At 44.2% G+C, this 15,479-nt stretch overlaps 1 protein-coding gene across 7 annotated transcripts in view; it reads left to right on the top strand.

Annotated features, from left to right (window-relative positions):
• Positions 1 to 10,902, top strand: part of LOC126543051 (SH2 domain-containing adapter protein D) — a 38,832-nt gene extending 27,930 nt beyond the window's left edge. For 6 of the 7 annotated variants that reach the window (XM_055077564.2, XM_072286338.1, XM_072286337.1 and 3 more), the window contains exons 4-5: positions 9,334 to 9,377; positions 9,669 to 10,902. In XM_055077564.2, coding sequence (XP_054933539.1) covers positions 9,334 to 9,377; positions 9,669 to 10,019 — 395 coding nt within the window. In that variant the 3' untranslated portion in view covers positions 10,020 to 10,902. The remainder of the gene's footprint in view (positions 1 to 9,333; positions 9,378 to 9,668) is intronic. The other variant, XM_072286336.1, reaches the window with a different exon arrangement.
• The last annotated feature ends 4,577 nt before the right edge of the window (positions 10,903 to 15,479 follow it).

Raw genomic sequence — 15,479 nt, forward strand, 5'->3', positions numbered from 1 at the left:
GTGGTTACATGTGTTAGCGCTGTTATAATATTCAAATCATGTTATGGTCAGCACGTGGACATTTCCTCGGTGTGGCCACTGCTGCATGTACTACCTCTTTTTTGCAAAGCACGCATTGATGTTAGACAGTGTGACATGTTTCACCGAAGTATGTAGTGATTTAAGGTTGGGGGAGGGATGTGGGGATGCTAGACTGATGTTTTCCCCAGATGGCTCTTACATCTCCTGTAATTCGGCTTTTCCCTGTAGGTAAGCACCGGTGGTGGTCAGTGTGGTTGCAGCACATTACGAGAGATGGCGAGAGTGTTGCAGTGCTAACGCCACCTAATGGCAGGGTTAGTCAGGCGTGACAGGGAGTAGGCTCTTCCTCTTTGGTTCAGGGTCAGCAGGCAGCGCGGGCAATCTGTGCGTGCACCAATCCATGCTTCTGCGAGACTGTCTTGAGAGGCCTAGAATCAGGACACCATAATGGACGAACACGGTCGTTCGAATGTGCCACCGTTCGCATGATCGTACACGTGAACAACCAGGCATTGGTGTTCAGCATGGAGCGAGCATATTTGCTCAATATCCAGTCGCGGTGAGTCGGACTTCCACGATTTGTCACGTACCCATTGGTATGTTCTGTGGATAGCAACTTGTCTAGCAGGCATTAGTGTACGAAAGGTGCAATAAGTGCCCTTGTGATTGTTTGCACTACCATGTTGCCGTTCCTTTGTCCCAAAAGCACATGCGAGACCCTCACAAACTGGATATGTTTGGAAGTTGGAAGTTTATTTCATTGTCAATTCAAGCATACATATCTTTTCCAGTGGTTTAGCGGGAAGCGGTGGCGAAAAGGCAACTGAATGCTTGACAGTGCACCAATCCCTGCCCAGGCCATGATATTGCACAGCACTCAGCATGTCTCTCTATGTAATACGTAAATGCAGGGTAAGATAAAGCAACAAAAATATTGCAGGACACTCAGCCTGGTGCTTTAATATAAAGAAAGAAAAGGAAGAAGCCACGGCTTAGTTTTTTTTTTTTTTTTTAACAAGTGAACGAGAACTACTTGAAGGTATGAAGAGCTTATCCAAAACAAATTTTCACAGCTGAATTTTAGTGCACAATACATTTAAAAAATAGAAGTATATACAAAGTAGGCAGGTCTTACACAAAAGAGAAAAGAACAAACATGTCATGTTCGATGCGTGAGTAGATAAGCGTGTATCCTTTTTTTGAAAATTGCTGCTGACCGGCTTTCATTCACTGTACTCATGGCCATCCTGTGAGAGCTTAGGAACAAAAGAATAAGGTGTTGATTTTTGCCTGCCATTGTTGGTCCGAATCCTTTCACTGTAATAGGTAGTTTTTCTAAAATTATATGTGCGTGTCTTCCAGGAGTAAGTATCCTTAAATGTATTTGTGTTAGATTTAATTTCATTGTAGATGACTGTCGCTAGTTTTTTACTAAATATATTTTCAAATTTTAGGATGCTGTGCTTGTGAAAAAGTGGAGCAGAAGGCATTTGACGCAGAACATTTTCGATTATATGTAACATTCTTTTTTGCAGCCTGTGAATACTATCTTTATTTTTGTTGTTCAGCCCCAGATTAATAGGCAGTAACGTATGAGTGCATACACTAAAGTGTAATGAAGATGCTTTGTCACCCGGAGGGGCAATAAGCATCCAATTTTTCCAGTTATACCGATGGGCCTGCGATATGTGGGTGTGAAGATTATCAGTGTGATTAGACCAACTCAGTGTTTCATGAAAGATAATGCCTAGGAACTTTTGAGTCTGAATGTGCTCAATCAAAGCTCCTCGAAATTTGAGCTGCGTATTGTGGAGAATACAATGGTTTCGTGGTCGAAAAATAATGTACTTTGTTTTCTTAGTGTTTAATTCTAACTTATTTGTTCTTAGCTATAAAGATAAATTGTTAAGCCATAAGTTCGCTTCTTTTTCTATACTACACATATCTTGACTGGAAAAAAAAGACGGTGTCATCTGCATATAGACCGTTTTTTCGTAGGCGCCGCCATATTGTGAACGCAGTGGCGCCGCCTATGAGCAGCGCCATACTGGCTTGGGCGAAAGCGGTCTTTTGCATGGCAGGTATACGCTCGGCGGCAGGTTCTGGCGTTTGTTTTCGCGGTCGTGCGGTCTGTTTAGTATGAGGCGCGTCTTCTACACGGTAAACGGTTCTGTGAGACTTGCTGAAGTGGTTTAAGCCGTCATGGCCGGAATTTCTGCTGGTGTTGAGGTGGACGGAACACGCAGCGCGATGTGTGCGCGCATACTTGAGCCTACAATCAGCCTCGGAGATCAATTGTGTATTTCCGAATGTTCCAATCAGTAATGTGACCTTATTACAGTATTATCCTCTATTTCTAAGCTGCGGTTTAGGAGCCATGAAACATACGCGACGATCGTAACAGCGTGGGTACCGTTCTGCTACGATAGGAGCTGTGCTATTATACTTTGACAGCATTCAAACTATTCGCTGCAGGTTACATTGCGTGACTACTTGGTTGGATGGATGAGGTTTCCACCCATGAATAAAATAGTTTTGGCTAGTAATAGCAGCATACCTTATACAGTCTGAATTAAGCTTGTCCAGCAAAGCGACCGTTTACGAACTGCGCGAGCGTCCTAAGCAGTAGTAGGTGCTGGATTACAGATATCTTTGTTCTATATAGCGCATGGTCCAAGCATACGGTATCAGCGGTTATATATTTATAAACGTTGTGAGACGTTAGCCCGTTTTCTCTTGCTTTTTAGAGAAAGAGGATGCTAACCGATTTTTTTTTTCGGTTGTGTTCGTTCAGTTCTCTACGACGTACTCACACGTATTACGGAAATTTTGCGCTCAAAAATAGCCATCGCATTCTTTTTATGTGAACCCTCTCATATATTATGGCTGTATACAGGCCAAAAAGGCAATGCCGAAGCACACAGCTTATATATGTATCGTGCTGGCTCACCAACCGCAGTGATCGCTGTGTTGAGCAGCGCCACGGGCCTCATGCAGCAAGGCTAGTGTAGACATATGGTAATTTCAAGCATACTACACTTGAAATGCGTGAGAACGATGCCAGTGTATCACAAATATTTGATGGTGCCTGCCGCTTAGACGTTTCGTGGTTGCCTTAGGTTGGCCGTGCATGAGCATGCGCTCTTATGTTTTATGCTTTACTCCCTACGCCAATCGATCAGACAGTGAGCTGATTTACCATTTAATGCTGCTAATACAGATACGCCGGTTTTCTTTGTTGAATTAAAATCGATATAAGCAATATAGTAAACAACGCATACACGCACCGCGACTGATATGCGCGTACACCGCGGTTGATTATGCGCGTCACATTCTTGCGCCCACAAGACATATTTCTGCCTACAGTAGTTACCGATGCACCGAAAGGCTTCCCTGATGACCTTATATGAACGAACATGGCGTAAATTTCACAAAGTAAGATCTAAAACATCTCGAAATCGTTCCGCAGCACGCGACAGCAATACTTTCAAGCAGCGCCGCGCCGGATCGCCCAAGCCAGAGAGGAGGAAAGGCTCTCCGCGCGCCGTATCCTCCTCGCCCGATGAAATGGTCTATAATATAATATCTGGTATTAGAGGTACATTTTCAATGTCATTTATATAAAATAAGAATAGAAGTGGCCCAAGCATAGACCCATGTGGGACGCTGTAATTCATCTTGCCCATTTGTGACTTCAAGTGCTGCATATCCGTATACCATTGGCGTAGCCAGGGGGTGGTTGAGGGGGGTCTAACCCCCCCCCCCTATTTTCTGATTATTCCCCCTGCGACTCCTTCCCCCTTTCCCAAGGAACAGAAAGATTTAGGAGGGGGGCTCCAAAAGGGCAACATGGATGAAGGGGAAAGCTTGAATGTGAACGCAAGGCGAGGACTAGTGGCAGTCTGAAGGGGTAGGAGAAGGTTATGTCACCGTACCTAGATCTTCCATTTATCCAACTTCCTGCAACCACTTTTGTGTCTAGAGTAGTAGCGTTTCCTTGCCTTCTCACGTCACCCTTTCCATATCTCCTCACCCTCCTTTCTTGTATGGGAAACACGAGCGAAGAGTGGCAAGGCTGTTATTCACTTATTTCACTACTGCATCAGTTCTACCTATTCTCTGCCTCTTTGCCATCCTCCTCTCTACCATTCTATCTAGCTTCCTTCAGGACGTGGGTATAGTAGAAAGATAAGCGCTGCAATTTCTGCAGTGGTTTTTACAGGCGGTCACGGATAATTACAGATGTCAAGAGGCTAATGTGGCGATCGATGCCCAGGGAGCTCCAGAGGGCATTGTGCACATTCGACAAGTTCAAAGGTCCAAATAAATTTCTAGCGTCTTCTTACTTCTCTGCCACGCTCCTTCCATGTATGCACGCTCTGAACCACCCCCGATATAAGGAAACCTTTTACAAAATTCTGATTTGTGCACGGCAAAATATATCAAGGATAGGGGTGCTGGGCCAGGGAAGCTAAAAAACCACCACAACATAGTGGGAGGGCAGGTAGGAGGACGGCCTCGAAGTTCACACAGAAACAGAAACATGGGAATGTTAGCAGCTGCCGTTTAACCAACTGGTGAATGTTGAAGAGTGTGACAGTGACTAACAGAAAAGAATAAGAAGGGGAGTGGAGTGGTGGATACGAGGTGGGGAGGGCGGCACGTACATAAGAGGCGTCAAGAATGAAGTTGGCGGATAATTGTGGGCATAAGGAGAGCGTCTCATCACTGCCCAATCGCTCAACACCAGACAGCCGTGGCCAGTCGCCTAGCTGAGGCTCACCTACCACATCATTGCATGTGCTGCTTGCTGCGGAGAGCCCATCCTAACTAAACGTCTTGGCAATTTTCAGAATAGACGGGTGTCGGGAGACACGAAGCTTTCAAATCTCTTGAAGGTACTGGCCCTTATTTTACTGCGAACAACAGATGCCGCAATTTTCACGAAGGTTTCCAAACAGGAAGCAGCCACTGCATCGAACTGTTTGCCACATCAGTTTCAGAGTGTGATCAAATAACAATATGTGTCATGTGATGACTGAAGAACCACGATCAAGTTACTTCTAAACATCTCTTCGAACAAGTCGGACAGCAGGTCATCAAAAGTCAGTGAAACCTGCATCATATGATGCTGTTGATGTTCTAGAGCAAAGCTTCGTTCCCTTATTTTAAAATCTAGAATAACATAGCATGCCCACAATGCCGAAAGCGCGATTGAGTGATATAAAACTTGCCAAATAGTGCCCGCCCTCTCCCATATGTAGCCGTGACCGTACCACTCACTAGAAGGCCTGGCTGGAAAACAACGGTGATCTCCACTGTTACCTGGGTTGCAACAAGTCTGGCCTGCAAATGAAAAGACACATGATAGTGCGCTGTCTTGTTTTTGTATGACTCCATTTTTAGCGCTGTACGTTTTTCTAAGTCATGTACCAGTCAGGTCATTGACATACATTATATAAAGGCCTCAATTCGTAAATGAAATTGTAGTTTCCTTTAATATAATCATTTTTAAATATAGCGTAAGCATTACAGTATAATTTGATGTGAAGTGGCTGCAGAATGTGCATCCTCGTTGTTAAAGCATTCTTTTGCGAGGTCTGCTAAGAGTTTCTCTTTGTGTGGTGTACAACCTGTCTCTCTCTCTTTCTATATGGAAGGCTAAAAAGCTTTCTACTGAAACATCAGCCTTGTTCTGAAAGGACGTGTCCCCATTTTTTTCAATACATGACCGCGGGGTAGAAAGCTTTTTAGCTCTTTTGGAGTTTTATCTTGGGGCAACATTCATTTCTTTTGAAGATGAGCTGGGTCATGTGTGGTGCCTGTGTTATGCAACATTTTTTTTGCGAACATTGACCACGACTTGGAAACTGCTTTGTTAAAGGACAAGGTTTTACAGATCTTTAGGTATGTAGATGACTTTTTGATTGTTTTGAATAAACAGGACTATTAAGCAGGACTGTTAAGGACGTATTAGACACTTTTAAAGTGCTTGGACAAGGGCTCAACTTTACCGATGAGCTTTCTACTTTTGACAAGCTGCAATTTTTAGGCCTTTCTCTCACCCTTCATGAAAACCGTTGGATGTACCACCCCCGCGCACAGGAAGAATTTTTGCCGTTTCATTCTGCCCATTCGAAAACAGTAAAGCGAACTATTGTCAGTACTAGCTTACAGTTGGCTTTAACTAGGTCTTGCCCCCATGTCATTCAGGAAAGCTTTAATGTGTAGGAGTCTAGACTTGGCTCGGCAGGCTTCCCTGCTTCTTTGTTAGTTTCAGCGAACGAAGCTTTGTTGAAGAAATTTTGGCGTCAGCCTACCAGTGCTTCAGGAGAATGAGAAAAAAAACGAAAAACGCATCCTGTTGTCATTCTGTATATACGCAAAGTTGCTTATTTGTTAAAGAATGCAGCTTCTAGATACGATGTACTGGTAGTGTTTTCGGCTCCTGGGAGAATTTCTCGCATTTTTGTGTGCCTGTCTTCCGTAAAAAGGGCCGAGTGTGTAAAAAAACAATGTAGTTTCTTTCTTTTTTGAAAGAAATGTTCCGCTGGCGTCATGTATACGATTCCTTTAGACTGCGGCAAGGTATACATCAGCCAAACTGAGCGTTGTAGAAATGACTGCCTGCGAGAGTATGCTCCATCAATCAAGAATGGGACTGGCTCGCATTTGCCGTATCACTGCAAAGTGTGCACCTGTGAACCTTTGCTGGAAAACACATGCATATTAGGAAAAAGTAAGGATACGGTGGCATGGGAACTAGCAGAGGCAATGTATATCAGAAAGTTTGGTGACCAGTGTATCAGCGTTCCGTCAGTCTCTTCACGAGAATGAGTTTAGTTTCCTGGTTGATAGGATGTGGTTAGGTTTGGTTTCTATGTCATGTTACCTCACCCATGTGTGTTCCTGTTCGCATGCCTGAGGGTATATAAGTGAAGCATCGAGGAAAATAAAAATCAGTTGCAAGTGTGCACCTGTCCATGTCTTTTATTCTGTTGTCCATGTCTTATTTTTTGCACCTAAAACCATTTCTAAAAACTGCCTCTAAAGGTTCTGCCTTAATGACAAATGGCTGAGTAAACACAAGGAACAGCGCTGGATTGTGTGGCAAGAGCTTTCATTGCTGTATTCTGCTGTTCTGGAGTTCCCGTCAAGTAGATGCAAAATATGTTCATTGCACAGTGATGCTTTGTTGTCCCTTGAACATAGCAGTACCCACTGTTAGCATAAGGCTTTCAGCATCAGTGTGACAAGTGTCGGAGGTAAACATAAAATGGGCCACTTGTTCACATATAGTTTAAGCCTGTAAGCTGTGTTCAGCAATATCCTAGTGAATAACTGCAAGTCTGCGAAAAAGAATATTTTGTTCAACAGGGAACCTAACCAGAGGCATTTGATACACATTAAAAAAGCACAACACTGATTTCCATTGTGCACTCTATGAATACTTTTTTTTTGTGCATCAAAGAAGGCAAACAAAGAGACGTCAGCTAATGGCAAGAAGGAGTGATGCAAACATCAAAAGCAATTCCGAATGGACACCCACCAGGTCAGGAAATGGTGATTGACATTGCAAGTCAATGAAAGTGAGAACCAGTATTACTTGAATTCATCAACCTTGGTTTCTACCCAGTTAGCTCTAAATTTGGCAGCAGGCAGACATCTCACCAAATTTTTAACACAGCTTGAATTATGCACTGCATGTTACCGTATGCATCCCATAGCAAGCTGGCAAGATTTTAGCACATTTGGTGTCGTAAAATTTGCTGTCTCTCCCATAATCGAGAGTAGATGTAAGCATGAAATGGCACCCAGCGAAGCAGATTGGTTGGAAATGGTGCTAGCCACAATCTTAAAATGGCTGTAGTGCATGTTCGTAATGGCACACCACACTGCACCACGCCATGCTGTGCACTGGTCTATATGGATGCTGCCCAGGTGGAAGAAGAAAAATGACTGAGTGCAGTATAACAGGCCGCAAAAGACGCCAGGAAGACAGAGCGCACTGCCCGGCTAGAAAAAGAATTAATTTGATTCTGTGGTTTTACGTGCCAAAACCACAATTTTATTATGGAGGACTCCGGATTAATTTTGAAAAGAAGGGGACCTTTTAACGTGCCGCCAGTGCATGGGGCCTGGGCATTTTTGCATTTTGCCTCTATCGAAATGCTGCCGCCACGGCCGGGATTTCATCCTGCAACCTCATGCTTAGCAGCGCAACACCATAACTGCTAAGCCACCGTGGCGGATAGAAGTGCCTGAAGGAGGCACCACGCAGCGTGGCACCATCTCTTGAGGCGATGTAAAATCCGCACTGCGGGACTTGCAGACCACTAACATTCAGCGCTCAGCACCAAAAGATGACAAGAAAGTGTATAGCACCCTGTATCTGCCTTTTGACCGTCGCTGTTGAAAATGGCCAAACTTCAGCGTACTAGAAGTTACAGCTTGAGTGATATTGTGAATAAACGTTAAGAAGAACTCAAAAGCAATATTTTTCTTAACTTGTTTGGGCAGTAACTAGTGTATGTAATGCAGTCGTGTGCAAAGGGTTGGGGGTCAGCGACCGCATTTTTTAAGTTTTGACTGGTTGCCCGGATGATCTCGTTTTGTTCTTGCAACTTGCCCGGATGTTCTCGTTTGAGTGGCTGGATAACGGCTCTGGATTTTGGCTCAAGGTCACTTGAAGATCGCCGACAATGGGAACTAAGAGCATTTCATGCTTCAACATTTATATTAGGATTTCTTTATATTGCAATTGAACCATACAGCAGCCTAGCAACGCTGACTGGTGACAAAGTGAAGTATTTTCTGCATGGTCAATGTGCATAGTGTACGCATGGTCTCATTTTTGCATGCAAGTGGTCAAACCAAAATGCCCTTGCACAGCGATGCACCTGCATCGCGATGCTTGCTTTTAGCAAGTTTAGTCGGACAAGTTCCTCAAGCAGGCAACATCAGCCATAACAAAGCATCTGAAAGCGTCGCTAAGATGCAAAAACAGTAGGTTGCTTGTCAGTCATCCCAAGTCTGATGCTGCTTCTGTGCTTCGTCTAAAGGTAAATCATCATTATTAATGCACATATTTGTCCCCCAAAAGCTGTGTGCTGATAGCAAACATATTAAAAAAGTGTGTGCTGTCCTACCCTCTCTCAGCCTTTGTCATGTTTGCGGAATCTTCACTGATTTTAATGTTGACAGGTAGGCAGGTATGGTTTAACCATATTGGCCCCCTTACTCCTAGTTGCTGTGATAAACTAAGAATAACTGAACAACCATATCATTGTCTCAAACACTTTCTGCTCCCAGGTGCTACCCTGAGCCGTCCACTGCCTCCGGTGCCGCCCGTACAGGTGAGCCTATATGCTGGGTCTTGTCTCTTTTGCTTGGTGTTATCGTAGGAGCCACATCTATATTTTCTATGTCATAGTAGTACAAGCGAAATGTGCTTGTGCTCTCTATTTGCAAAAATGACTGTAGCGCCATTAGTTGGACATGCTTCCTTGCCAGAAGGCTAGGTTTGCAATTATATAAAGTGTCTATGAAAGTTCAGTTTAAAGCTAGGGGAGATACGTGCAGCTGTCAGCAGCCACGCATCAAAGACATTGTTTTGCCAGTACACAACTGCACCATCGCCTACGCAGCAGCAGGAGGATCCTGGTGGGGACCCACCGTGGCTGGTGCACGTGGAGCGTGCCGATGCCGAGCGCCTCCTGTCAGGTGCCCGTGATGGCAGCTTTGTGGTGCGACCAAGCCGTGGGGAGGCACCGTTTGCCCTCAGCCTGCGCTTTGGTGGCCGGCCGTTTCATCTGCGGGTGCGGCGGCGTGCTGATGGGCGCCTGGCACTGGGCAGTGAGAAGCCGCGCGAGCGCAGCTTTGACTCGCTCGCGCAGCTTGTGGAGCACCACTGTCGTGAACCCATCCTGCTGACATCACGAGGCCGCCCTGCAGGCCGCACCACGCTTGCCCCACCTTCGCTCACCTGTCGGCCTTGATAGCCATGCGATTCAGTGTCTGACCTGTTGGAGCCAGAGCTAGTGTATGTCCATCACTCGTCGTCTCACTTGTTCACTGCCTTTACATCTGCATGCAATTTACATACTACACCATAAGTGCAGTGAACGCCTCGGGCCAGGCGCTTGCAGTAAGCAGTTTGATGAGGGAGCTGCTCGGTGCTGGCCACGATGGCACTCAAAAGTCTGAGACGCTAGTTTGTCCAGTGCAGAATAACCACTACTGCATTTCACATAAGAGTCAATTCACTAACATTCCTTGGACGGAAGATCCCAGCTTCAGAAGTGGGCTGGATTTTTGTCACAATTTAACGCCCACCAGCCAGCATGGTTGTCCTGTGCCAAGATTTGCTGCTCGGACATGCAAGCACTACTGCCAACAGTCTGCTGTGCCAAGTACTTCATTTGTCTTTGCTGTGGCTGGTATCATCGGTGCCCTACCTTCGGCTTTAGCATTTTTGTGTGGCTGTAAAAAGGGGTGCTCTTTATTTTTGTTTACTAGTTTCGTTTGTTTGTTTGTTTTTCACTGTTTCCAAGTGGTAATAACACATTTTTTAATTGCGCTAATGACCTCTGTGATTAAGGCAAGTGTAGTATAACGAAAATCTTCCTTCATGGCCCATTGCATTCTGGATCTCGCAACATACTCAGTAGATTGCCTCTCAGTACACGAATACATAGTGATTGATGACTTGATCCTAAGAAAATCTTGTGCATGCTTAGAAAAGGCACCCTGTGGTGCTGTAAACAAGTTCCCCAACAGAATGTGTTGAAGAAGGTACTGCAGCGTTAAAATTGCTGAAGTGCTCATGTATGATGCCTACTCGTGAAGAATAATAAAAGTGTGTTGCCCTTCTTGCATAAATTTTTTTATTGTAGTAGCAATTATATGCATGCTCCAGGTGCATTTCTGCTGTCGCCGTGAGGTTCCATATAAAGTCCAAGGGCGATAAAATTGTCGCCGTAAGCTGTATGTGCGAGTGAAAGCATGCGAGGTTGAGCCGGCGAACACGACTCAATCTCTCGAGTGCGAGAGAGCAAGGTGGGCCGGAAGTACAACCTCTCCTTTCGCGTGCCCGAGGGAAAGGAGAAGATATGGCGGCCGTGCAGCCGCTATATCTTGAAAGTGATCTGCAACATGGCCAAAGTGCACGCCTGTGTGGGCCTCATCTTCAAAGCAATCGGCGATTTTTGCAGAGTGTGCATAGAGCCGGTAGCTTCGTATGCCCTGTGTTTTTGATGTTTTATTCACGTTGAAGCAAGAGATGCACCAAAGTCAATTACTCGCTGCTGCTGCCGCGATTCCTCATTCCAGCATTTTGACTGTTGAGTTTCCACTCTCATCGAACAAGATGTGTTCATGTTTACCTGTGCACGTGCGACATCGTGCTTGTTAATTTAGTTAAAACATGTTGGTGGGCTAGTTGGCTTGAATCCATGATAGAATGTTTAAGCACGACAGAACGAGGATGTAGAAAAGAAACACGCAGACTGACACCGCACTGTGTCTGTGTATCTGTTTCTTTCTACGACCTCATTCAGTCTTGCTTGCACGTTCTATCATTGTTAATTTAGCTAGTAAGCAAATGTTTACAAGTTTATACGGCTGATAAAATAACTATCCTTACTTTGTATAGCTATCTACTAATTTGCTATCGCACTCGTTGCTTTGCCTTTCGGGCAACATTGCGACTTTTTTTTAAATAGATGTTTTACACAACTGCATTGTGTACTATGCCTGGTTGTAGCTTTGTACATTTTGTGTGAATTGGTTTGTGGAGTTAGCATGGCACTTTAGTGTGTGCCATGGCTTTAGCAAGATTGAAATGTTGTTATGCTTCCATGGTGGGTGCATGATTAGGAGACACGAGGAAAGACAACAACCTAGGTGCTGCAGCAAATGAAAACTTCATTGTGGAAGGGCACTACATATGCAAACAAAAACAAATTTTTTGCGCATTCATTTTCATGAGTCTGTGTGCTGATTCTGGCAAGAGATGCAGCACGGAATTTGCAAACATTAAAATTATTTTCAGTCACTGTGGCCATTTTGCATGTGAAATTGTAGAAGCTTATAATATGCTTCACATAACTTTATGCACAATGCCAGCCTGCAGTATTGCAATAGCAAGCACTGAAGTTACTATTTTTGGTTTTATCTTCCTGTGAGAGATCTTGATGCACACGAGATACATGCAATGCGTGTATATTGCTGTTTTTTTCTTGTGTGCACATATAAGTGCCATAACGTAGTTAGATTCTTCGTTTGTTATAGAGCGTATCCTGGTCATGCTCCCATCACAAGAGCAATGGCTGCTTTCATTTCTCAGGGGGAAAAGAACACTAAATTATGGGGTTTTACATGCCAAAACCACTTTCTGGTTATGAGGCACGCCATAGTGGGGGACTGCGGAAATTTGGACCACCTGGGGTTCTTTAATATGCACCTAAATCTAAATACACGAGTGTTTTCGCATTTCGCCCCCATCGAAATGCAGCTGCCGGGGCCGGGATTCAATCCCGCGACCTCGTGCTCAGCAGCCCGACACTATAGCCACTGAGCAACCACGGCAGGTATTTCTCGGGGGATGTAGGTTTAATAATGCAGAAGGTGATCATGCGGGACTTTTTAGCATTCGTTCGAGCTTGCACGGACATCTTCTGTTCTGCTACATGAGACCACGAAACAAGTAGCAGCATTGAAAACAAGCGAGCAAGCTGGAATGAGTGCCAAAATGTCATGATCTTCCGATCCCATCTGACCGACCACCTCCTGCATTATGACACCTACATCTCATGGGAAATCGAACCAAAAACAGTTTGCAGAAAAGCTGTTACAGATAAACCCACTTATAATGATGTTTCACGCTCTGAAGTTATTTAATATAAGTGGTTTGATATATCCACAGTTAGCTATAATGAACATTTATGAATGCTTACTGATAAGTTCGTTGTAGATGATAGAACAAACTGCACGTATGGTGCTGAAACCCCATGGAGACCTGAATTTCGCAGCAACAAACTTAAAGACTGCAAACCAGTGGCATCTGTAGCTCCCTATCACATTATGCAGTGTATTGCGTGCTACCTGGTTAGGTACAAACATGCTGTCAAGCATGCTCTGTTGCATGATTTTAAAAATACATGCTCTGAAAGCATATGCACAAAGGAAGAAAAAAGAAAGCCACTGCAGGCGCTTTTATTGCACGGGCTTGAGGGGCTTGAAGTTGGATGTATATAATGTGAAGTTCCTTTAAGGATTTGCTTTGCTTTGATATTGCTAAATAAGTTCTGCATTTCGAGTATTTACTGTACCAAGGTTTGTTATAACAGGGTTTGACTGAATAGCACATACAGGTGCCAGTTACTTCTGTCAACTGAAAATTTAGATTCTCCACATTTCTTACTTCTTCAGAATCGTTAAAAGCATACAGCTGCAGTACAAACTGATAATTCGTAATTATTCAGAATTTTGTCAAGTTTACAAAGAGTACACCCCATGCAAAAACTTTCTGCAGGAACATCAGAAATTTCATTTCTGTCTGTTTTTTTGTGTTTCATTGCATGTCTATTAAAAAATACAGTTGGAAAGCACCAAACTATCCAGACATATAGTGAAAAAGATGTAGTGGGGCCGCAATATTCATATGGAGATGGATTACCAGCGAAGCTATTTTTAGGCTGCACACGTGGGTTGCATATATGAGCTGCATACATTGTGAAATCGTAAATTTTTTTTTATACGGCACTACACTATGCCGACACAAGTGCTGCCACAGTCACCGCATCTCCCATGCATCTGCCACAACTGCTGCTGCAGCTGCACCAGCACCTTCGACGTGCGTGGCATTGTAACCACAGAAGTGCATGCCACGTGTACAGGTGCCTTTGCCACACTCATTCCCCCTATCCCCTACCCGTCTCCATTGCAGCAATGCTGTCGCCACACTCTTTCCCCTCTCCCCTACCCGTCTCCATCCGTGTCCACACGCCATGTCCCCGATATGGACGTAAGCCGCTCAGAGTACCTCCCCTGGGAAATCATGCGGGGGATGCCATTCCTGTCCACGTGCCATGTTCCAGATATGGACGGAAACCGCCCAGGATACACCTCCACCCCCTTGGGGTCGCATGCAGGGGATGCATACAGGGGCTAGAGGTAAAAAGCTTTGCTGTAATATGCTTAATGTAAGAACATATTGAAAAACAAAAGTGAAGCCGCTACATGGCAACATGACTTAGAGAACAAACATCCTACCATTTGCCTTCCAACTTGAACGTTTTACTAGAACACTACACATATTACTCAAAGTTGCAGCATAGGTTTAATCGGAAGTGTCTCAAGGTGTATGCGACATGTTTCAAACATAATTATGTTCATCAGTGCTCTTGCTCTTTATGTGCTATCTTGGTGTGTACAATTATGCACACAGTGCCTCAAAGCAATCCCAGTAAAAAAAAAATAAACATTGAGATTTTCAATCGGTCTATCAGTTGGACTATTTGGGATATACATGCGAAAAAAAATTTCTTGCAGTAACTCCTCTGGCGGTTGTCTAAGTACATGTAAGCATTGTGGCACTTGCTCATTTCCACGCAGCCCTGTGTTAGTATCAAGGTTGTCAAACTTGATTCGACCAGTATAAACCCTTATCGGTCGTTATGAACCTTATCAGATTAGATCTGACCCTGATCAAACCTTATCAGTTGGTATCAACCTTATCACAATCCAACCAATCCTTATCAACATCGGACTTGATCCGTCCCGAACTGACCCTTATCTGTGCTTTTTCACCTTATCAAAATTGCTCTGACCATTATAAGCGCTTATTGCTCCTTAGCAACTTCTCCATCTGCATCGAACAATTATCAACCATGATGAGACTCGTATAACCCCTTATCACTCCTTATAATCTTTATCAACTCATTGACTGCTTAACTCTGTTTTGCGCAATGTAAAGTGCATGAGCCCTCAGAGACAGTGGCATTTCGATTGGTGAAGGAGCGCCCCAGTGGAAGGCGCATTTCATGACGACCGAAATGCATTGAGCATGTGGCGTGTTCAACATTAAATTTTCGCAGTCAGGATTATCCTGATATCTACAATGCTGCAAATCGGCTCTACATGTGGTCCTAGACATTGCTTTTATTCCACCATCACCAAATCTTTCAACAAAGCCTTCATAGAAACTGTTCTCCTTTGACATTTGGTTTGTACCGCCGGCACAAAACATTTGTGTGGTTCAGCTATATTCACCTTGTACAAGCGTAGGTGTTTAGCCCCATTTAAAAATACATCCGCTAACCCATGGGTAAGACTTGACTTCTGAGTGCAGGGTCGTAGGTTTGAAACTCACCACTGCTAATGTTTTTTTCCTTTTGAATTTGTTTTGTTTTATACATTAAGTTCTTCTTTCATCTTACATGATTCATCTTACATGA

This window comes from Dermacentor andersoni, chromosome 2, assembly GCF_023375885.2.
Source record: "Dermacentor andersoni chromosome 2, qqDerAnde1_hic_scaffold, whole genome shotgun sequence".
In the NCBI taxonomy this organism is placed as follows: Eukaryota; Metazoa; Arthropoda; class Arachnida; order Ixodida; family Ixodidae; genus Dermacentor; species Dermacentor andersoni.